Source organism: Impatiens glandulifera, chromosome 8 (assembly GCF_907164915.1).
Source record: "Impatiens glandulifera chromosome 8, dImpGla2.1, whole genome shotgun sequence".
Lineage (NCBI taxonomy): Eukaryota > Viridiplantae > Streptophyta > Magnoliopsida > Ericales > Balsaminaceae > Impatiens > Impatiens glandulifera.
The window spans coordinates 1,831,678-1,855,029 of NC_061869.1; the positions used below are offsets into that span (position 1 = coordinate 1,831,678).

Genomic DNA, 23,352 nt, shown 5'->3' on the forward strand with positions numbered 1-23,352 from the left:
TTCCATTTGTTTCCATCTTCAGAACATGTTCATGAACAATTTAGTGTGTCAAACTACGACTGCTTTAGTTTTATGCAGATTTATGGCTTAAGTTAAGTGTTGGATAGGTTTTTAGATTTACATGCTTAGCGATCTTGATTGATCAGTTAGCTCTCAGTAAAGTGTTGGATGAAGTTTATTTTACTTAGGAATCAAGGATGAATCGCATGAAGTTATTGGATTGGATTTGATCATCGTTTTGCTTGTGTCATGGATGATCATTATTGAGATTTCTTGATATAATCCTGTCTTGGCTTATGTGAAGTGTTGTTGGATAGGTTTTTAGATTTACATGTTTAGCGATCACTCACTTGATTGATCAGTTAGCTCTCAGTAAAGTGTTGGATGAAGTTTATTTTACATAGGAATCAGGGAAGAATCGCATGAAATTATTGGATTGGATTTGATCATCGTTTTGCTTGTGTCATGGATGATCATTATTAAAATTTATTGATATAATCTTGTCTTCCTTCACTGATTCACACTTGATTGATCAGTTAGCTCTCTAGTCCAATATACATGATGATCGAAATATGAGGCAATTTTATCAAACAGTATGATCAGCGAGATTTTCCTTAATCTGTTTTGTTTTGCATCAGAAACACGTCTTTTGCAAATGTTTAGTGTTTTTTCATGTGGATTGAGAACCAGTGAGGAAAGACAAGATTATATCCATCTTCAGCGAGCTTCTAATATACCAGTACTGTTCTTCTGTAAGCTAGGAATAGCTTCAATTAAACTCCTTAATGGAATCAGCCTAATTTAAATGATATTATCAAAGATTCATTTCAGCGCTGCATATGCAATGAATGATGAATTCTCAAGGGTCCTAGGACAACAGATGGACCATTACACCAACGATACAAATGCAGATAGATAAACAGGCTGAAAGGTGAATGAGTCAGGTTAGTCTGGTTAATGTTTTCTGTGGCTCATAATTTAAATTATCCAATGCTCTCAATTTTAACCTACAATGAAATAGGAAGAAAAGTGTTACAATTATATAGGGTAAAAACCTAGTGAAGAATGGTTTCTTCAGCAAACCCTTTTACACTTTAATGTCATTTCTGACAATGGAGAGCTTGGTTCGAACTTTACTTGATCATAACTCAGTCTATATGTGATTAAAACCTTTGGAGAATGAATCAAAATAATCCTTAATCTTCAAGTTCTTGGCATTTTCAAATATATCACCCCTCCTAGTGTAACTTGACATTTTCACGTTTTGAAAAATCTCAGTTATTCTTTAACTTTGGTCTTTTGCTCCTCGGCAAAAGAATGAACAGGGCTGGAAAGAGTTCACCAATCCTTCTATTGTCCACAAATCCAAATTTTAACTTGGAAATAGCCTTCCCATATGTTTGTGAAACCTTGAACATCATTACTCATCAAGCTTTGTTATATAAAGCTAATTTCTTAATCTAAAGTAAGCCATTCTCTTAAAGAACAAAATCTCTTAACATGAATTCGTATGAAAACATTAAAAATATGGCCTATGCAGGTCTCGAACCTGCGACCTTCGCGTTATTAGCACGACGCTCTAACCAACTGAGCTAATAGGCCAATTTATTTTTATTCTTTTAGATATCTTATATAAACATGTATATTATGAGAAATTCTTCAAATCTGGATTAATCTTGTTTATGCTGTTTAAATTAGTATTTATGATAGTTCAATCATTAATCATTGGAGGCAGATCATATATTTTCTTCTTCTTTGATTTAGTCATTAAACACTAATTCCCTTGTTTTTTTGTTATAACACTGTTTTCATTATTGAATAAATATTTTTTCTGAACTTGATAACTATATATATTGGTGCAGCTTGATAAACTGTGTGTTGTATAAATTAATGATAGAAAATATAGAGAAATTATTGGAAAAGGGTGACCGGTTGACAATACTTGTTTATAAAACTGCAACGATGCAATGCAATATAGTTTAGAAGACAAAGTAAAAGGTTCAAAAACACGATATGGTGAAAGAACTTCAGACTATCGATAGTAACTAATTAACAACTTATATTAATAATATATAGTTTTAGACTGAAGAATTAATGGTGATGAATTGATCTTTATATTATTATATAATGGTGTTCCTTTGCCAGGTCTCTTGCTGCCATCTTTAAGTTGTATCCATCATCAATTTACAGAGCCATAATGGTGCAGACACATCTACACAGAGTCATGGTGATGCAGATACATCCACTCAGATCAATGAAGTTTAAGGTACAACTTTAAAGTTGGTTTTATGGTGAAAGAATGAATATATGCATGGTCTATGTGATATGTAGTGAAAATATATTTTTGTTAATCTCATATTTTCATAGTTGGTTTTGTCCTAATCTGCATTTGTTGTTTTAATTTACATTTTTCTTGTTCTTATTGCATTAATCTAGAAATTATGGTGCAAATACATCCACAAAGGACCTTGTAATTGGTGACATAACCAATGCTCCTCCAAAAGAAAACACAGGTTTCTTGTTTACATTAATCTGCATTGTTTGCATAGCTATTAAAATTGGTTTTATGGTGAAAGAATGATTGTTTGTATGGTCACAAATGAGAGCTTTAATAGTAACTAAAAGTCTGTGATATGTAGTGAAAATATTATTCTTGTTGATCTTATACTTTGTGTTGAATTACAATATGTTCGTACTTTTTCAAATAGAGTTTTTAGAAACTATAAAATGGAGTTAAATATCTCAATCTAGACTTAACTTTGATTTAATTTGTATTTGCTTCTTTAATCTACATATGTTTTGAATTTTCTGTATTGATGGTGCAGGTACATCCACACATATCCATGATGGTGCAGGTCATCCGCAAAGGACCTATCAACAAGAAGAAGAGGAAGCACAACCGCACTAGGTGTGGGAAGAGGAAGAGGAAGCACAATCTCACTAGGTGTAGGAAAAGGTAGAGGTCGAGAAAATGGAACCGTTGTAATTGGTGGCATAACCGCATAACCAATGCTCCTCTAATAGAAAATAAATGTGGGTTTTTTGTTGCAAAGCTATAAAGTTAGTTTTTATGGTGAAAAAATGAATGTTTGTATGGTTACAAATGAGAAGTTTAAAATAGTAACTAAAAGTATAAATGTGATATATAGTAAAAAGATATTTTTGTTGATATGATATTTTGTGTTGAATTATAAAATATTTACTCATAGCTATAATGGTGCAGGTTATACATTCATACGAGACTTATTAAGACGAGAAAGAGGAAGAAGAAGTACAACCTCACATGTATAGTGTAAATATGAAACACACCATCACTATGTGTGGGAAAGTGAAGTACAACTTCACTAGAGGGAGAGGTCGAGAAAAGGGAACTGTTGTAATAGGTACAATGAAGAACTTACAACATGGTATTAGGACTCGAGACTTGATGTGGAGAGGTAATGAAGTACTCTCAACTAGACAATAACATGAAAAGGTCAATGAAAGAAAAGGAAATTGTACTGTCAAAGCAGTAGTTTTGATTGATGGATTGAATGATAACTTATAGATGATGTTTTTTTTTTTTTTTTTTTTATGTTATATTCTATGTTGGATGAAATAAATTGCTACATTTTGTAAGTATATATCCTTATAGAGTTTATGTAAGTGCTATATGTTTATTATATAAGATAAGCTTATAAGATCTCATTTGTTAACTTATTGAAAAGTTAAGCTAATGAATAATGGATTAAAGTATTGGTTTTGATTGTGGCATTAAGTGTTTGTTACATTAATGAATCATGGATTAAATGTTTGCTAAAGTATTGAAAAGTAAGTAAAAATTTAGAGAATAGTAGAATATTCTAAATAGTAGTATCATGAAATAGAGAGGAAATACATTACGCATTATTTTACTTAAAATATAATATTTAATATTGTGTAATGTCTTGTTTTAAATTGTGTAGTTTCATTTTAATACAAACATTAAAATAATAAAATAAACTCCAACAAATAACTAACTCATTAAACAATTATCAAATAACCATTACATTAAAATTACAAATATTGTTAAATCGTGTGTAATCTGATTCACTGAAAAATTAATAAATTTTCTTTCTTTTTTCTCTCCCCTTACCTTTTATTTTTTTGGAGTACACATTATTTTCTTTTTCCATTTTCTCTCTCAAATTTCCTTCTACTATCATTCCTCGTCTTAAACTATTGCATATTTCTATTTTTCATTCATTCTATTAAAATAGCTTACAACACTTTAACCATCAAATACCCTTCGCATAAAAGAAATAAAAAAATAAAAACAATATTTGACAAATTCCATCTTCATTTCAATTGTGATTTTCATTTTCTAATTAATTCACTTTAGTTCAGATCTTACAACTCATTATTTTTTCAATTTGACCGAGATTGTTTATAACTCATTCATTAACTCTACAGATTTAATTATCAAATCAAAGTATAAGTGTATAACTTATCATTTGTAATCATAAAAACAAATATTAAATATTTTAAATCCTTTACTTTTCGATTTCATAATAAATGTTTCTTATAATTAACATATAACATAAGAATTTTAATTATGAAACATTTACATCTTCACAAACTCTAACGCCACGAAGTAATCTCATTTTTATTAATTTGTATATTATCTTAATGAATTAAATTTCCAAATATTACAAAATAAAATTACAACATGAAGGATAACCCGTATAAGATCAAACTAATGATTGAGAATTAAATATATGAATAGATTCAATTACAAGTAAATCAAATCAACATTAAAACAAAACAATTTTATTTTGATAATAAGAGAAAATAAGAATTGTATTAGTTTATATAAATCCAAAAAAAATAAATTTTATTTGAGTTAAGAAAGTATTTAAAAAGGTGATTTATTGAAAAGATGTATTTTAAGATTGATAAATATGAGAAATAAAAAAGTACATATTATTTTCTCATTAAAAATTTAAAAAAATTAATAAAAAAAATCACTTTAACTGTCAAAATGAAGAAAAAGAATTATATTATTTATGTGGCGTGAAGTGATAAGCAAAAACTCAGCGCGCGAATCCTGAAACTGGACGAAGGAAACGACGCCGTTTTCCTCCTACGGTACTCTACCAGAACTTTGGAAACACATCCGGTACATAATGCGATTCTCTAATTCATCATCTTCATCCTTTCTCTGTAAGGGATCTGAAATTCCGGTTATGATTATCGGAGAAATTCTCCATATCGCATTTTCCTCCTATAATGCTTCATTCCTGATCATCATGTCTGCCTACATAATCTAGACGTATCTTTGTATTTATTCATTCATGTGCATATTTGGATTTGTGATTCGAATGCAGATAGAGATTGGAGTAGATAGAAGACGAGAGCGACTGACTGACAGAGAATGGGGATATTGTACGCCATGGTGGCCAGAGGATCGGTCGTGCTAGCTGAATTCGGCGATAAGGTGACGAACGCAGGAAAGACGGCCAGACTATTACTCGACAAGATTCCGGCCGGTAATAACGATAGCAATGTATCCTATTCTCAGGATCTGTATATCTTTCATGTGAAGAAGACCGATGGCCTCACTGTTCTCTGCATGGCAGAGGACAATTTCGGAAGTAATTTCTCTTTCTCTAAATTCTGATTCACGTGTATATACATTTCCATTTCTTCCATCTGTAGAACATGTTGGTGAACAATTTAGTGTGTTAAACTATGACTGCTTTAGTTTTATGCAGATTTATGGCTTAAGTTAAGTGTTGGATAGGTTTTTAGATTTACATGATTAGCGATCACTTACTTGATTGATCAGTTAGCTCTCAGTATTCAGTAAAGTGTTGGAAGGAGTTGTACATAGGAATCAAGGAAGAATCGCATGAAATTATTGGATTTGATCATCGTTTTGCTTGTGTCATGGATGATCATTATTGAGATTTCTTGATATAATCCTGTCTTGGCGTGAGTGAAGTGTTGGATAGGTTTTTAGATTTGCATGCATCAAGAACATTCACTTGATTGATCAGTTAGCTCTCAGTATTCAGTAAAGTGTTGGAAGGAGTTGTACATAGGAATCAAGGAAGAATCGCATGAAATTATTGGATTTGATCATTGTTTTTCTTGTGTCATGGATGATCATTGAGATTTCTTGATATAATCTTGTATTGGCGTGAGTGAAGTGTTGGATAGGTTTTTAGATTTACATGTTTAGCGATCACTCACTTGATTGATCAGTTAGCTCTCAGTAAAGTGTTGGATGAAGTTTTACTAGGAATCAAGGAAGAATCGCATGAAATTATTGGATTGGATTTGATCATCGTTTTGCTTGTGTCATGGATGATCATTATTGAGATTTCTTGATATAAACTTGTCTTCCTTCACTGGTTCTCACTTGATTGATCAGTTAGCTCTCTAGTCCAATACACATTGATGATCGAAATATGAGTCAGTGAGATTTCTTTAATCTGTTTGCTTGTATCGGAACATGTCTTTGATAAGCTATGAATTAGGATTCAGTAATGTTTAGATCTAGGGCAGAACAGTACCTTAGCAAGAGATTGAGATTGGACAGGATGAGAAGAGATAAGGAGAGAATTTGTGATTACAGATTCTGCAATCAGATAGATGAGATTAGAATTGTAGAGGAGAATAGGAATTGTAGAGGAGAATAGGAATTGAGGAGAGAGAGTTATTACTAACCTTAGATTGAAATATTGATTGAATGAATTGCATTCTCAGATTGCTGCCTTCTTAATCATTCAAATGCTGTAACTTCTTTTCCCTCCAAATTTTCCCGCCAAAACCAATTACAGCTGTCCAATCAAACTTCTTTTCCCTCCAAAACCAATTACAGCTGTCCAATTCCAACTCCTTTTCCCTCCAAAACCAATTACAGCTGTCCAGCTACTAAAATATAAAATATTTACTGATAAAACAGCTTATTTGTAAAATAAATGCTGACAATTATATCTGCCAGCTTATTCTAGGGCTTACAGCCCTGAGAACTAGGGCTTACAGCCCTAATTCTCAATTCCTTTCGTAACATTAGCCTCTCCATCACATCTTGTTCGACCACGAACAAGCTGAGAATCAGAAGCAGTTTTCCCCACTGACAGCGCAAAATCGGGATAATGATCCATCAGCCAAGATTCTTCTTCCCATGTTGCATCATCATCGGAGGAATTAGACCATCTAATCAAGAATTGACCCATACTTATTCCTTCTTTCCACACCACTCTTTCATCCAGAATAGCCACTGGTTTTAAAGTATCATTAGTGCACAAGATTGGAATATGAGGAGTAGCCAAGACAGAACCTACTCTTTTCTTCAGCTGTGAAACATGTATAATATTGTGCATTCGTGCAGTTGAAGGAATGTCCAGCCTATATGCAACTTTTCCAATTTTTTCCACCACCAGAAAGGGTCCATAGAACTTTGGACTAAGTTTGTGCATTTTTCCTCGCATTGACAATTGTCGATATGGCTGTAATTTAACAAACACCCAATCCCCTACTTCATACACACAGTCCACCCGTTTTTTGTCAGCTTGTTGTTTCATGCGGTTTTGGGCTCTTTGAAGATGAAATTTCAACAACTTAAGGGCTTCTTCCCTAGCAGATAGGCTACGATCAACTGCTTCTACTTTTGAATCCCCGGCCAGATAAGGATAATGGATTGGTGGAGGTTGACCATATACAATCTCATACGGTGATGATAAAACTGCCGAATGAAAGTTGGTATTGTACCACCATTCTGCTAAAGAAAGCCAATTAACCCATGACTTAGGCTTTTGACCAGCCATACAACGTAAATATGTTTCCAAACTCCGGTTGACTACCTCAGTTTGACCATCAGTTTGTGGATGATATGCCGATGACATGGCTTGTTGAATGCCCTGCAGCTTACATAATTCTCTCCAAAATGTACTTACAAAGATCTTGTCTCTATCACTAACAATAGTTAAGGGCATACCATGGAGTTTAAAAATATTGTCAAGGAATACCTGAGCAATTGTACTTGCTGAATATGGATGTCGAAGACTGATAAAATGTGCCATCTTCGAAAGTCTGTCTACTACCACCAAAATTGCCGAGTACCCATTAGATTTAGGCAAACCCTCAATGAAATCCATAGATATGTCTGTCCAGATTGACTTAGGAATAGACAAAGGTTGCAGCAAACCTTTGTAACCTTGAGTTTCCCATTTTTGTTGTTGGCAAACATCACAATTTCTTACAAATTCTCGGACATCCCTGATAGTAAGAACTGCTACTTCAGCTCCCTTTTTAACTGTCTTTTTCAGCATGTTGCCATCTAACAGTTCTACCTTCCTTGTAGTGTCACCCTTCAGTTTTACCACTTTTCCCAAATACTCAAAACTCATTAACAATTCTTTGAAATTCCAACTTATACCATTAAGAGTTGATAACCATTCCACTCCAAGAATGATATCATATTTTGGAATTGATAATACTCTGGCATTTATAACGAACTCAGCCCCTTGAGAAGACCATTTAAGACCAACGCATTCACTGTTGCTCATTAACCGATGTCCACTTGCCACTATTACCATTAGTTGTTCAGCAGCAGTCTTTACAAACTCAGTATTACGAAGTACCCGAGGGTTCACAAAATTATGAGTGCTACCCGAATCTATCAGCATATACACACTGTTTTTTCCCACAGAACCCTTAACCTTCATGGTTTCAAAGTTCTGACATCCTTCTATGTTAAACAAAGGTGTTTCTTCCAGAATTTCTTCATTTCCGTATTCAGCTACCTCCTCCAATTGTACATCCCTTTCACATACATCAATATTCATAATAATTGGGCCAGTTTTACACCTGTGTCCATACTCCCATTTTTCTTCACAATTAAAACATTGATTCCGCCTTCTCGTTTCGTTCACCATGGTTTTCTGATCCAAATTAGTCCTCCTAGGATTCTGACCGATTGCTACAGGTTTATGAATTTCACTACTACTGCTCGAAGTACCAGAATATTGCGTACCTGGTTTAAGGGAGACTCCACTGCTGTTATTTCTATTGCCAAATGTAGGTTGTCTCGGTGTAGGCAAAAGTGGATTTCCTTTATTAGATAAGTAGCCTCTTCGCGCCAATGATTCACAGAATGCATCTTGTAATTTCTGATTAGTCCTTTCCTGCAGCTTGGCCATGCCCATAGCTTCTGATAAGAATTTGGTTTCTGAATTCTAATAGGATTAGCTATTTCTTCTTTTAAACCATTCAGGTAGCCTTTAATAGAGTATTCTTCAGTTAGATGAGGGAGTTTATAGATCACATCCAGATAACTCTTACCATACTCCTTAACTGTTGTTGTTTGCTTGAGATCCTTCCATTCGTCTAAAGGATCATCGAATTCGCTTGGACCAAACTCTTTTAGGACCAACGTTTTTAACTCTGTCCAAGTCATAGCTCGTCCAGGTAGCCGGTGTTGTAGATGCGAGCTAAACCAGCAGCGAGCTCGTCCATACAGGTGTGCACAGGCATACTCCAGTTTAAACTCTTCTAGCGTTCGATCTACTTGGAAAAACATCTCTACTCCATAGATCCAGTCATCTACCTCATCGCCGTTAAACTTTGGGAAATCCATCTTCGAAAGTCTCGTTGGCGGTTGGTACATATGATCCCGATAGTCCCGATCACCATTCCGATTTCTCGCTTCTCAGCTCGCCTACGATCTGGAAAATTGTCGCCTCGAAAGTCTCTTTCCTCTGCACCTCCTGGTTCACGGTTATTGCTACCTGATGCTGGAGTTAAACGTCTAATTGCCACATCCATGGAAGCCATCAGTGCTTCAATCCGATCAAAACGAGCATCCTGTGCCGATAATCTTTCGTCCTGTGCCTGACTACGACTTCGAATTTCATTCAATTCCGTTTCCATACGCGTTTCCACCATAATGCCAAGAAAGGTGCTCTGATACCAGTGATAAGCTATGAATTAGGATTCAGTAATGTTTAGATCTAGGGCAGAACAGTACCTTAGCAAGAGATTGAGATTGGACAGGATGAGAAGAGATAAGGAGAGAATTTGTGATTACAGATTCTGCAATCAGATAGATGAGATTAGAATTGTAGAGGAGAATAGGAATTGTAGAGGAGAATAGGAATTGAGGAGAGAGAGTTATTACTAACCTTAGATTGAAATATTGATTGAATGAATTGCATTCTCAGATTGCTGCCTTCTTAATCATTCAAATGCTGTAACTTCTTTTCCCTCCAAATTTTCCCGCCAAAACCAATTACAGCTGTCCAATCAAACTTCTTTTCCCTCCAAAACCAATTACAGCTGTCCAATTCCAACTCCTTTTCCCTCCAAAACCAATTACAGCTGTCCAGCTACTAAAATATAAAATATTTACTGATAAAACAGCTTATTTGTAAAATAAATGCTGACAATTATATCTGCCAGTATTCTAGGGCTTACAGCCCTGAGAACTAGGGCTTACAGCCCTAATTCTCAATTCCTTTCGTAACATGTCTTTTGCAAATGTTTAGCGTTTTTCATGTTGGATTGAGAACCAATGATTAGATCATCTTCAGCTAGTTTATAATATATAGTACTGTTCTTCTGTCAGCTAGCATATAGCTTCAATCAAACTCCTTAATGGGATCAGACTAACTTATATGATATTATCTGATAGGGAGAATACCTTTTTCCTTTCTGGAAGATATTCATCTAAGATTCGTAAGGACATATGGTCGTACAGTTCATTCAGCTGCTGCATATGCAATGAACGATGAATTCTCAAGGGTCCTAGGACAACAGATGGACCATTACACCAACGATACAAATGCAGATAGAATAAACAGACTGAAAGGCGAAATGAGTCAGGTTAGTCTTGGTTAATGTTGTTTGTGGCTCATAATTTAATTACTAATGCTCTCAATTTTAGCCTACAAATGAAATGAATAGAAAGAAAAGTGTTACAATTGAATACGGAAAAATCTAGTGATGAATAGTTTCTTCAGCAAAACCCTTTACACTTAAAATGTAATTTCTGACAATGGAACTTTACTTGATCACAACTCAATGTATAGGAAGTTGTGATTAAAACCTTTGGAGAAGGAATCAAAACAATCCTTAATCTTCATGTTCTTGGCATTTTCAAAATATATTGCCGCTCCTAGTTTGACATGTTTGGCATCATAATTAACTTAACATTTGCATTGTTTTCAACCATGACCAAAACAGAAGCCTATATCGCCCCTCCTAGTTTGTCGTGTTCGGCATCATAATTAACTTAGCATTTGCATCGTTTTCAACCATGACCAAAACAGAAGCCTATATCGTCCACAAATCCAAATGTTAACTTTGCTAGCTAATAGCCTTCCAAAATACCCTGATCCATATGTTGTATTGATATTCATTTGTCCATATAAGTCATTAAATTCCATAATCTAAAGTAAGTCATTTTCTTTGTTCATCTTCACATTCTTCCACTTAGTATGGTGAGCTAGATAACACTTTTTCATACAAATATTCCATTCTGAAAGCAATCTGTCTTTGAGTTGATGAATAACCAAAAAATCATTTAAGAATCCAAAGTACAAAATATATGAAAACATATGGCCTATGCAGGTCTCGAACCTGCGACCTTCGCGTTATTAGCACGACGCTCTAACCAACTGAGCTAATAGGCCAATTTGTATTGCAAATTATAAAAGTCTAACTTATACATAATATTATGAGATTGTTTATGTTGTTTAAATTAATATTTGTGATAAGTACAATCTAATTGGAGGCAGATCATATATTGTCTTCTTTCATTTAGTCATTAAACACTAATTTCTTTCTCTCATAATTCCCTTATTATAGCACTGTTTTTAGTATTGAATATCTTTTTTGAACTTATTTATTGGTGAACATAATAATTATATATATTGGTGCAGCCCGATCTAAATTAGCTGTGAATGACAGGTCCGATCAGTAATGATAGAAAATATAGAGAAAGTATTGGAGAGGGGTGACCGGTTGGCGATACTTGTTGATAAAACTGCAACAATGCAAGGCAATACATTGCGGTTTAGAAGACAAAGTAAAAGGTTCAAAAACACGATATGGTGGAAGAATTTCAGACTATCGTAAGTAATTATATATTAATAATATGTAGTTTTAGATGATGAATTGATCTTCATATATGTTTTGCAGAACTGCACTTATACTTGCTCTATTACTAAGTGGCTATGGTATAATGGCATTCCTTTGCCACGGTCTCTTGTTTCCATCCTGTTTCAAGTGAGTCTTGTCTTTTCCCTTCTTGTGTTCTATCATCATCATCGTATTCTGCTAATTACTACAATTATCTTATAGCAGAAAAAAATAACATTATCTAATATCTCAATTAAACCCTTTTTTCATAACTCTCTTTTATTTTCAGTGAATAAAAAATTAACCTGTGTAGGTTCATTGATCTGTGTTATAAAAATCTCTATAATATTTGAAAAGAGAAAAAAATGAATATATTTCATATAATCAGATTAATTAATCAATCATTCTCTAAGAAAAATACTTGCATAATAAATAATTTTATTTTTATTGTAATCTGTAACAATTTGTGGTTACTTTAACAACACAACATAGAAACACATTTTTAAGTCTGCAATACATTAAAATAATAGACACAATTTTAAATGAAGTCAATATCTTTGATTATTTCATTTATAAATTTAAAATTTCATAATGAAAAATACTACATATATTTTTTTTTGTAGTACAGTATATATATATATGGTTATTTGAATAAACAATGTATGATATTATTTAAATAATCAATTTGATAAAGATTTTTTTAAATAATTTAATTTTGGTAAAATGATAAAATAATATTGATAAAATAATTTTAAAAATAAATAAATAAATAATATTTTAATATTACTAATTTTATCAAGATAATTCATCTTAACAAACACAATTAAATATATAAAATCACTTTTAAATTTTACAATAATATATATTTTTAATATATATTATATTAAAAAAAAATAGAGATAATGGTATAAACTATATAAAATAATAATTTTAATATAATATAATAAAACTGATTTACCACCCACCATCAATGTTCTGCAAAAGGACAGTATTCATGCATGGTAGATGGTACACAATAATAATAATAATAATATATGGAGTTGCTGTACAAGAGACTTTAAATTTAAACCGTTATGACAAAACGGTCAACAAGTTCCCAGAAAAGAAAGTACAGACGAGAATTAAATTTAATAATAAAGTTCAAATATAATAATAAGTAGAAAAAAAACCCAGAAGTATTATTAAAGTTGATGATTTTTTTGCATAATGAAAGAAATATACCTGGGTTGAGAATTTATTATTCTTGTTGTAGTTCATCATCCTTTAAAGACACCAAGTTTATCCAACTTGTTCCTTATATCATCAGAAGATAAACATTCTTGAATCTTGGGATTATCCAAAGGAAGAACATGCGATAGCGGGTATGTTCTGTTAGCATGAAGTAGATTGTTTGCGGTTTCGCATATCCCCTTTAGAATTACAGATTGGTGAATACCACCGAGTAATTGTTCGTAATCTGTATCTCCACTTTCTCCCACAAATACTACTATCTTTGATAAGTCCACACCCCATCGTAGGTATAAGTACCTGCACCAAACCAAACAATATATTTATAATTCATTTTCAAATAATCCTCTAGTCAATCAAAATACCCAACTTTTTATAATCCAATTCGCTAAGGCGCAAGTAACAAATACCTGAGAGCTTGAGATCGAGAAGCCAGGACAGGAATTACATTAATCCTGTTTCCATTCTGGCAGTAAACCGGATGACAGCGAAGAGCCTGAATTCTCATTAATTTTCGGACCTCCTTAACAGGGGGAACCTGTGAAAGTTTTAATGAAGAAGACATATATTCAATAATATACTACTGGAAACTCCACCAATTATATTTATATTCATTTCAATAAATCCTATATGACAATTGATGAAGGTCCAAACATGTTCAACTCCCTGTAATATGTTCATTATTCGAAAGCGTGAGCAAAATTAAAGGTAAACTTGTTCTATGTTCGGGCAACTTAACTGTTTTATCTAGTACTCACCTGTCCTATCATCTTAACTTTCTAATTTCTATTAAGATTTGACATATTCAAAGCTTCAGAAACAGTAATGTAAAGAAAAGACAACAAAAGGGTCGGAAATATTTACCTTTTCTAATGTATGCACTTTGAAAGAGTAACAGTAATCAGTCGAAGCTGTCTCATCTTCAGAAACAACCAGGCTTCCTCCCTTTTCGGTCTTCTTATCAGACAAATTTTGTGCCCATCGAACCAAAGTTCTCCTCAGTCCTTCTACACCCCAACGGTACTCAGTGTGTGCATGATAATACAAGTCTACGACAAAGGGATTCTCTTCTGAGGTAGGAGATGAATAATAGAGATCACTTCCACTATTGCATATGAAAGCATCGAAATCAGAAGGGCTCAGTCCATTGTCAAGAAGAGAAGAATGTATTTCAATGATGGTAAAAGAAGTGGCCAATATAAATCCCACTAAGCCATCGTTTTTCTCCTTCTCCAGCGCTTCGAAAATCTTTTTCACATGTTGAAATAGATCCGACAGGACATCTACGTCTATTGCAATGACGATTATATGTTTTCTCCTTCGAATTGCTGGGAATTTACCTGTATTATTGTTCTGTTCTGCTTTCTCAGTCAAACTAGCTTTTTGAGTGTTTTTCAAGACACCCTTTGACCAAGCTAAAACAGCATTCTCTAACTTAGTAGAATCAAAAGATGTATTTCCAATGCCTTCATTCTTTTCTGCATCCAATGAGAACCTTAAGTTTAATGATATATCGTGTACATCTCTCAACGAATCATTTGGTGAATCTGATTCTGAGTTGTCGTCATCATCATCAATATTTCTTTGCCACATAGGCTGCCTTGTTTTGCAACTTGCTATTCTGGTTAGGTAAGCTTTGCAGTGTTCAGGCCAGGAGAAAAGGTGAATGTTCTTTAGACCATTTTGTCGGCACTTAGCCCAAAGTTGGTTATCTGCAACCAGCTTCAGAAGAGCATCAGCAATAGACTTCTGATCATGAGGATCGATAAGAAGACCATTATCAAGTACCTGAAGAAAATTTCAGAATTGAGTAAAATTTCTAAGCTGGTGTGCAAAATGAGAGAATTTTTTCAGGAAAAAAGGTTACCCTTTGTATGTCGACGGGACCTCCATTTTTTGTGGCAACGATTGGTAGACCGTAAGCTGCAGCCTATTCAGCGAAGATGAAATTACACATTTTGCACAAAGAGATTGATATGTGAAAGACTAAGGATCTATAAGATGTGTACCTCAATCAGAGTAAGCCCAAAGGGTTCAATGATTGCTGGATTAATAAAAACACCCTACAAAAGTTGAATAATGATAATGCATCAGATGAAAATGTTCAAGAGAATGCTTAGATTTAGAGCTTGTTTGATGTACGCTTTTTTCTAAATAATCCATTCTTTTGGGAAAAAATATATATATATTGTTTGATGAAAAGAGGGATTATCCGCGGTTATTTGACTAAAATATCAGTTTTATTTAATATTTTAAAATGTTACTAAAAAGTTATTAAGGCAATTTGAGTTCATGATTTGAATGATAAATTACCGCTTCTAGAGCTCATCATCAATCAAATCATCTATCAAAATACCAAACTATCCAGTGCTTCATTTTATATAATATTTAAATATTAAACAGAAATAATGTTTAGTCATTGAACTCAAATAACGTCAATAATTTATCTATTCATCAAACAAGGTTTTTCCCAACTATCAAACAAGTTCTAGGAGCTTTTGTACTAGATTCAGAAACACACCTTTGTCTTTGCTGCAAGCCTATAGATGTCAGGAACATCAGACTGCTTGTGATGCTTCGGATAAGCAACTTGACCATAGAGATCATGCTTATCAATCAGTTTGAGAATTGAGAGCAGAACAGTAGCATTAGTGCCCGACATCTCATCCAGATCATCTCTGTTACCCATAATCAAGGTCTGCAAGGAAAAAGGAAATGAAGGCTCAAAACAATGAGAACAAAGTATAGTAAAAAAGAAATGTAGTGCAATTGAGAAAATTCAGTTTTACCAGATTAGCGAGCTCCCTTAGAGGGCGACATTCGCCAAATGCTTTCACCAGTGTGGTCAAGTTCTTTTTAGGATCAGGTCGAGCAAGGGCAAGTATCATAGGTTTCCGCGGATTACTAAAAAAGCGCATTATCTGCAGCCCAACATGATCTCTTAGGATTGGCAGGAATTTGACAAATCATAATAAAATCATTGGAAGTACAATAAAATAACAAAGTTTTATTATGTATATACGAATCAATAATCTACTCTTCAATTGTGCCATTCAATCATCTACCAAAATACCCTTAAATGTTTATACTTCACGTGTCTTTTTACCCAAATACCTATTTTTCAATAACCTACATCAAACAAGGTTATTTGGAAATAACCACTTGGTTATTCAAATAACTCTAGATCAAACAAGGCCTAAGAGATTAAGTGGACACCTCACTCCAGATTGGTAGATCAGGTGTAGTAGGATGCTCTTCATTTCCTTCTGCTTCATTGTCCATATCACCATCATGTGGAACAATGTGGTGAAATTCCATTCCTGGTGGTATGACCTGCACATAGATTATACATCAGAACTGATATCCAACCCAAAAAGCCAAACAAAATGCTACTCAAATTGAATACATATCCGGAGTAGTAGAACTTTTGTGACATTCACACTGATTCGTCACATACAAGAGATTTATTTTGTTAAAAAAGTAGTGTAACAAATTATTTTTTATTAGCAACTGTGAGTGGTAGCTATTTAAAATGTAGTTTTAGTTAAAAGTAGTACTCTAGCTCAAGCACAAAATTATCTTACTGAAATAAATACAACTTATAAATTTTGATATTCAGTTTGAATCATGAACACCATATTGACATTAGAGAGAAAAACACATTCAGGAAAGGAAATATTAAATACTTACAACCATCCGGGGCATAAACCTTCCGTAGCAGCTGACATTACGCTTGATCCTAGCTCTCAACTTTCGTTGTAATATAGGATCAAACCCATCATACAAACGCCATTGCTCCTCTATTTCCTGTCGTGTGCTGGTTATGACTATTTCAGAGGCATCAAGAGCTAATTCCTCTGCTTCTATCCGACGCATTATTTTATATGTTGCATTAATCTCATCCTTAGATGTACGACCTTGTCTCAGCAGTTGTTCAAGCTTATCACGCCCGAGAGAATGTCCAGTAAAGAGCATGGGTACATTTAGAGCGCCAGACAGAAGAGCTGCAGCATCACCAGCGTCTGCATAATGTCCATGGATGGCAACAGGCCAGACCGGGTGCCCACTAAAGATCTGCTCACCTAGAGCTTTAGACATCTGTATTATGTGGTTAAGTGCACCATCAACAAACTCGGGGAGATAGGGCCATATAAGTTCTTTTGGAATATATTTGTCTCTAGGACCAAATGGTATACGAACTATATATGCACCACCACTTTCACCCGTTTCATTCATCATTCCATCAGAGTTTCTTGGAGGTAACATTTCTGTGGGTTCGCCATAACTCCAATCTACATCTGGTGCTGACACTTGTCTAGTTAATAAATCAACTCGATAAACCCCGGGCATTGAAGCCAAAGCTCTTGCAAGTTCCACGACATATTTCACCTAAACAGGCCAAGAGAAGTTGCACAGCATTAGTTCACACTTCATTAACATTGATAACAAATATGAAAGAAAACATCTACCTGACCACCGGTATCAGAATCACGACCAAGCTCCATATTCTCACCTCGGATCAGGCCATGAAGACTGCAAGTGTTTAACAGAAATGAATACCAGACAAGGTATAGAATCCATTGTCATCTTCACTGGAAAACAGGAAAAAAGTAAAACAAAAGCTCTAGGGATTGGTTCTTGCCTTACTAAAACAATGTACAGCTTCTTTCCTTTCTGCTGACTAGCCCATGCCTCCATTGTTTCAACAGACTCAATCCTACGCAATCGACTTCTGTTGTTTTCACCATGAACAGACATTTCACTAATCGTATCTCCTTTTTCCCCTTCAGAAATATCCTCAGACATATCAGCCGTTGCCTCTTTACGACCACTTTCTCGCTCCAAACGACGCTTATTCATCCTCTGAGTTAGCTCTCCTTCAAGCTGAAAATGCAAATCAAAATCATCAGAATCGCTCAAATCCAGATCAAAACAACAGAACGATCGAACCGACCTGCTTTTTTTGGCGAGCCAAATTCCAAATTCTCCAACACATATTCTCCAATCGAGTATTCCTCTCTTGAGGACTCCTAGTCGCCGCCGCCTTCCATTAATAAATCAAAGCATTCGATTACAACTAAACATTCGTCTAAACACAAACGTACACATGCAAATACAATTGTACTGATAAATCTACATACCTTAACCCAAGACCTATAGAGATCGGTCTCATCGAAGCCAGTAATAACCTGTTCAACAAAATACCTCGTCGGGCTGAACCTTCCTCTCTCTCTAAGCAACAAGGATGACTTCTTCTCATCGAGTCCTTGTCCTACGTCGAGTATCGCCTCTAGATAGCTGTTTATCCAATCGTTTCCCGCCATCGGAAGCTAGAACCGATACACAGTCCAGTACGATCAGAGATGAAGAACAAGAAAAGGATGATTCGAGTAGAATATAGTCGATAGTGACAGTAACTTCCAGAATTTGGGAAGAGAGAGAGATCCAGAAAATGGTGCAGAGAGAAGATAGAGAGAAAAAAACAGAGTGCTAGTTAGCCACCTATATATGAAATCAATGACAATTGTAAAAATAAAATACTTTCCCAATATATTATATAAAAAAATTTAATATCTTTCCTTTCTTTTCTTTAGATTTTAGAAATTTACTTGACTTAGAGAGACGGTTTGTTTTTCCCTTTTTCAAAAATATATCATATAGTTTCATACTAAAACATTTCATTACACCCCGCATTTCATGATCTTGTATGTAAATTTTAAATCGTTTTGCAGTGACCAAATAAAATTATCTTGTTTTAGACGATATTTTTCTCGATTCGACCGGTAGTTCACCGGGATAGGACTGTCTTGATTCTATTCTGGACACAAACACTGTAAACACAATTGAATGTATAAAACTATTAATTATATTTTAGAAGGGTTTTAAGTTTATTTTTTATAATAACATAAATTTTTAATATATTATATAAATAAAATTTAATTATTTAAATTTATTATTTTTATAAAATAAAATATAAATGGTGTCACGCGGGAATATCTTAAAATCGAACTGTATGAGAATAGTAATAAAAATAAATTTCAGAAGTATAACTAGGCGCGTCCCCGCCTTATTGTCATCACTATATTGGTAATCCAATTTGTGATTTTTTTATTTTTATTTTGTATATGAGGTCTATATTTTTTTGACTTTAACTCTGGTGAGGTTATATGATATAATTACCTATCAAACAACTCTTAATAAGGGAATTATAACTTTCTTTCTTTTATAAATTCAAATTATTTTCAATATTAGTAATTAAAATTTATAATTATAATATTACCAAACAAATTCAACATTTTAATTATATTGATCAAGATATAGTAAAAAACATAAATCAAATTTTCTTTTTTAATAAATATAACTAATTGGTCTGAAATTTGTTATACAGTTAAGTTTGATGATAAATAAAGTAAAATAATAATGATATTATCAATTACATCATAAACTTCTAAATTTAAAATAATAAAAAAAAAAATTTAAATAGATTGGACTATTGTATTAGGGGCCGCTATACATAGAGAGGGGGAATATTATTGGGATTATTCTTTTACCAAGATTGCATAAATAAAGTCAGATATGGACAATATATTGAACTAATATGATATTTTTAATTAAATTAATTTGATTTTTTTAAAATTAATTTATATAGGTCATAGCGCCGTAGTCTGACTCGAAAAATCATAAATTAGTTAATACCGCAAAAACAAATGTAAACGGATAAGCAAACGCAATTAATATTCATACAAAAAAACTTCGAACATACAAAATTAAGAACACTTCGAGTAAAATATATGAAAAATAAATAAAAATGATTGTATAACATAATTTAAGACAGTTTAAATTATTATTAATTGAATTGTTCCATCATAGTTGAAATGTAATTGTGGATTCTTGTTATCAAAGAATAGATCAATTTTGTTAACAAAGTCCAATGCACCATCAATTACAACTTGTCATTGTAGATAAGATATGAAGTAATTTACAAAGACCACTCTAATATCAAAAAAAACTCAAAAATGTATTTGAAAACTAGTGATCTAGGATAGTCATTTTTATTATCATCTGTCATATTTCGAGTGTAATTTACGTCACTATGAATTTTGTATATACTTCTCTTTCTACCATGGACCTCGGCGTCGGTAATAGGAATGGTTGCTATCCCCAAACCGAGCGCGTGGTCTTCGTGAGGGCATGTGAGTCAGTGGTTCGGAACACATATGGTAACCCTTTGTTTGCTCTTAATTCTCCTTAGAAAGTGCAATATTTAGAGTGCAAAGTCAATTCATGCATCCTCTAACCTAACAATTTATTCGTGTAGACGGCCAAAATCGTTTCCAATTCATTACCTTAGAGGAAAAAAAAGAACATATATGTTTCTTTCGACAAAACAAGTGTACTAGTAAGAAAGCTTATAAAAAATCATGACTAAGACATAAACATGAAATATCATTTCGATCAACCATAGCATCTCTACTTAGGAAAAGTTGAACCTATTTAAAGGACGTGAGTATCGATGTGTGTTGCATGAGCCCTCTCCCGCTCTCTTTCATTCAAAATTATAAACCTTTTAAATAACCATTGTAAAATTTATATAAGAAATAACATCAATAATGTTTAAAACATGAATTTCATGATTTATAAAGTTTTTAAGTAAAAATGAAAGACAATATAAATATATATATATATATATATATATTTTATCATATACTCTTTTAATTTGGTAGTAGGTTAGAAAAAGAATTTCAGATCAACTAATTGTCTTATGAAGTGTCCTTCATCCAGACAAAAAAGCTCAATTATTATTTATTTATTAATTTATATATAATTATATATAAATCATATATGGTCCACATTAGTTACGGCTAATTATATGCTTCCCTTAATAATTCAGAAGAGGGCCCACCAGATGATGGACACGTGTACAATTATTCTTTTAAAAATCACATACGTGGCCTCACTAGAGAGTATCATACCCTTTAGACATAATTTAATTAATTAATAATTGAAAAAACAATTAATTAAATAAAAGCCAACATTAAGATGTTGTTTGATTGTATGATATTTAATTATATTAGTAATGGTGTTCATGTAGTATGACGTTGATTGTTGATTATAAAAGATCAATTATTTTAAGAGATTTTGATTATTCAATTAATACACCTGTCAAACTTTTTTATTTTCTTATTAGAGTTACATGTATTTTAATATATATATTTAGATACCTATAACTTATGAGTTGCTTAAAACAGATTCTCTTTCAAAGTTTATAAAATATTTGTTTGAAGTAGTTTGTCTAATTATTTAACTATAATTTTAATTATTTATAAATAATACTAGTTATTTAAATATTGTATTTGTTTGTTATGTACTTCAGTGAATGATGTATAATGAATGATTATTCATATTACACTTAAATTAAATTTTTATTATGTATTTTTGAAATCTGAGTTTATTATTTATATAAAACTAGCCTGATTTCTCTCTACTGAGTTCATCTTCAATTTAGAATGTTTAATTAAAATTTTATATTAAATATTTGATCTCAATTAGCTCTTTTTTTAAAGGTCTTAAAATATAAGAAAATGAGAGATTAGTTTAAGCACAACCAAATAAAATATTACATTAGAAAAATTAAAATTTATGAAAGACAATCAAGGGAGCCCTAAACCCTAAACCCTAAACAAACACGATATATTCCAGACATGGTCGATCCTAGGGTAAGTCCAGTAAGCTCGCGGATTATGCCAGCCCGTTTAATAAAATAAATAAGATATTACTAGTGTTTGGTTTAGGATAAAAATTTACTATATTTATTTGGTCATGAATTCTAATTTCACCCAAATCCATTTCTTTATAAAAAAAATTTAGGGTCAAAATTTACGTTTGTTTAGGCTGGGGCGGTCCAAAGCTCGGGGCCGACCCTGATCACAGACAACAAAAAAATTAATGTGCTCGAAGGTTTTCTTTAAAGGCCATAAGTTTCTCGACCTACTACCAGAGTTTTCTTAAACGAATCTTATATAGTATCGTACTAACGATAGTTATAAATTATACGCAATATATATTTATATTTATATTTACATGTATTTCCTTATTTGAGTAAGCATTTGTTAAACCTAAAAGTTGGGAAGAAGCAGTTTTCATGGCATGGGAAAGTCAGATTATGTATGGATGAGATTTGTTCTCAATAGAACCAATAACTTAGAAAAGGGCAGGCATTGGACCAATGTTGGTTAATAACTTTTGTCGTGATATTTAAATGTGACATAAAAGAGTCCTGATTGAATGGCTTTTTGATAACTTTTTCTCCATCTTCATTGGTTCATGCCAAAAACAACTTATTTATTTTCCCAAAATGAATTTAAGTATTCCATCTATTGAGTTGAGTCTAAACCATATATATTACAAACTTATTTTTCAAACATTGTGATAAGTCTATCGTGGTCCATAACCTACCTTATAATCACTGGTTGAAAACTAGATGAAGAAACGACAATAACATTGATATTATTTACAAAATAAAGATTTGAAATACAAATGATAAAACTCGACTAGATTGAATAATTATATTGCTTAAATTCCCAATATTGAACCAATAACAAATACAGCGGAATTTGAGTACTGGGAGAATTTGGTCTCATATTGCCTTCTCAAAACAAGATTTAAAAAATAAATATAATCTATCTAAGATGATGTAAAAATGATATTATAAAAAGGAAAATTGTCAACTAAATCTGAAAGCAAATCACTTTGCTCATCTTATTCATGTCCTAATCAGTTTGATTTTGAAAAAGAAACATTATTAAATGTATGAATATATATAGGTAAAATATATTTTATTTGACAAAAATAAATTTGTAAATATTTTTTAGATCCAAAACTGAATGCAGGTTATTTCAACTTTTTTGGAGCTAATTTAATTAGCTTATTTTAAATTTAATTTTTATGAACTAAATTTCTATTGAATATAAATATTATTTTGATAAAAAAAAAAACAACCCTGTTTTTCCTATGGGTTAT

General features: G+C 32.7%; 2 protein-coding genes and 2 non-coding genes across 4 annotated transcripts; 1 reads left to right on the forward strand and 3 right to left on the reverse strand.

Moving 5' to 3' along the window:
* Positions 1-1,528: 1,528 nt before the first annotated feature.
* Positions 1,529-1,602, reverse strand: TRNAI-AAU. The gene has a single exon. It is a non-coding gene; the product is annotated as a tRNA-Ile (tRNA).
* Positions 1,603-5,212: 3,610 nt separating this feature from the next.
* On the forward strand, positions 5,213-12,299 carry LOC124911178 (vesicle-associated membrane protein 711-like). Its single transcript, XM_047451628.1, has 4 exons — positions 5,213-5,612; positions 10,658-10,848; positions 11,935-12,098; positions 12,166-12,299. Exons 1-4 carry the CDS (start codon positions 5,393-5,395, stop codon positions 12,254-12,256), a joined length of 666 nt encoding a protein of 221 aa, XP_047307584.1. The 5' UTR covers positions 5,213-5,392; the 3' UTR covers positions 12,257-12,299.
* TRNAI-AAU lies at positions 11,584-11,657 on the reverse strand. Its single transcript has one exon. It is a non-coding gene; the product is annotated as a tRNA-Ile (tRNA).
* A 724-nt stretch (positions 12,300-13,023) lies between the features above and the next one.
* Positions 13,024-18,801, reverse strand: LOC124912558 (probable sucrose-phosphate synthase). The gene is made up of 13 exons (XM_047453196.1): positions 18,474-18,801; positions 18,287-18,376; positions 17,975-18,216; positions 17,802-17,865; positions 17,023-17,721; positions 16,549-16,665; positions 16,122-16,253; positions 15,854-16,030; positions 15,342-15,395; positions 15,200-15,262; positions 14,197-15,120; positions 13,743-13,870; positions 13,024-13,632 (listed from the first exon to the last, which is right to left on the reverse strand). The coding sequence occupies exons 1-13, from the start codon at positions 18,654-18,656 to the stop codon at positions 13,362-13,364; spliced, it is 3,144 nt and encodes a 1,047-aa protein (XP_047309152.1). The 5' UTR covers positions 18,657-18,801; the 3' UTR covers positions 13,024-13,361.
* Positions 18,802-23,352: the final 4,551 nt, after the last annotated feature.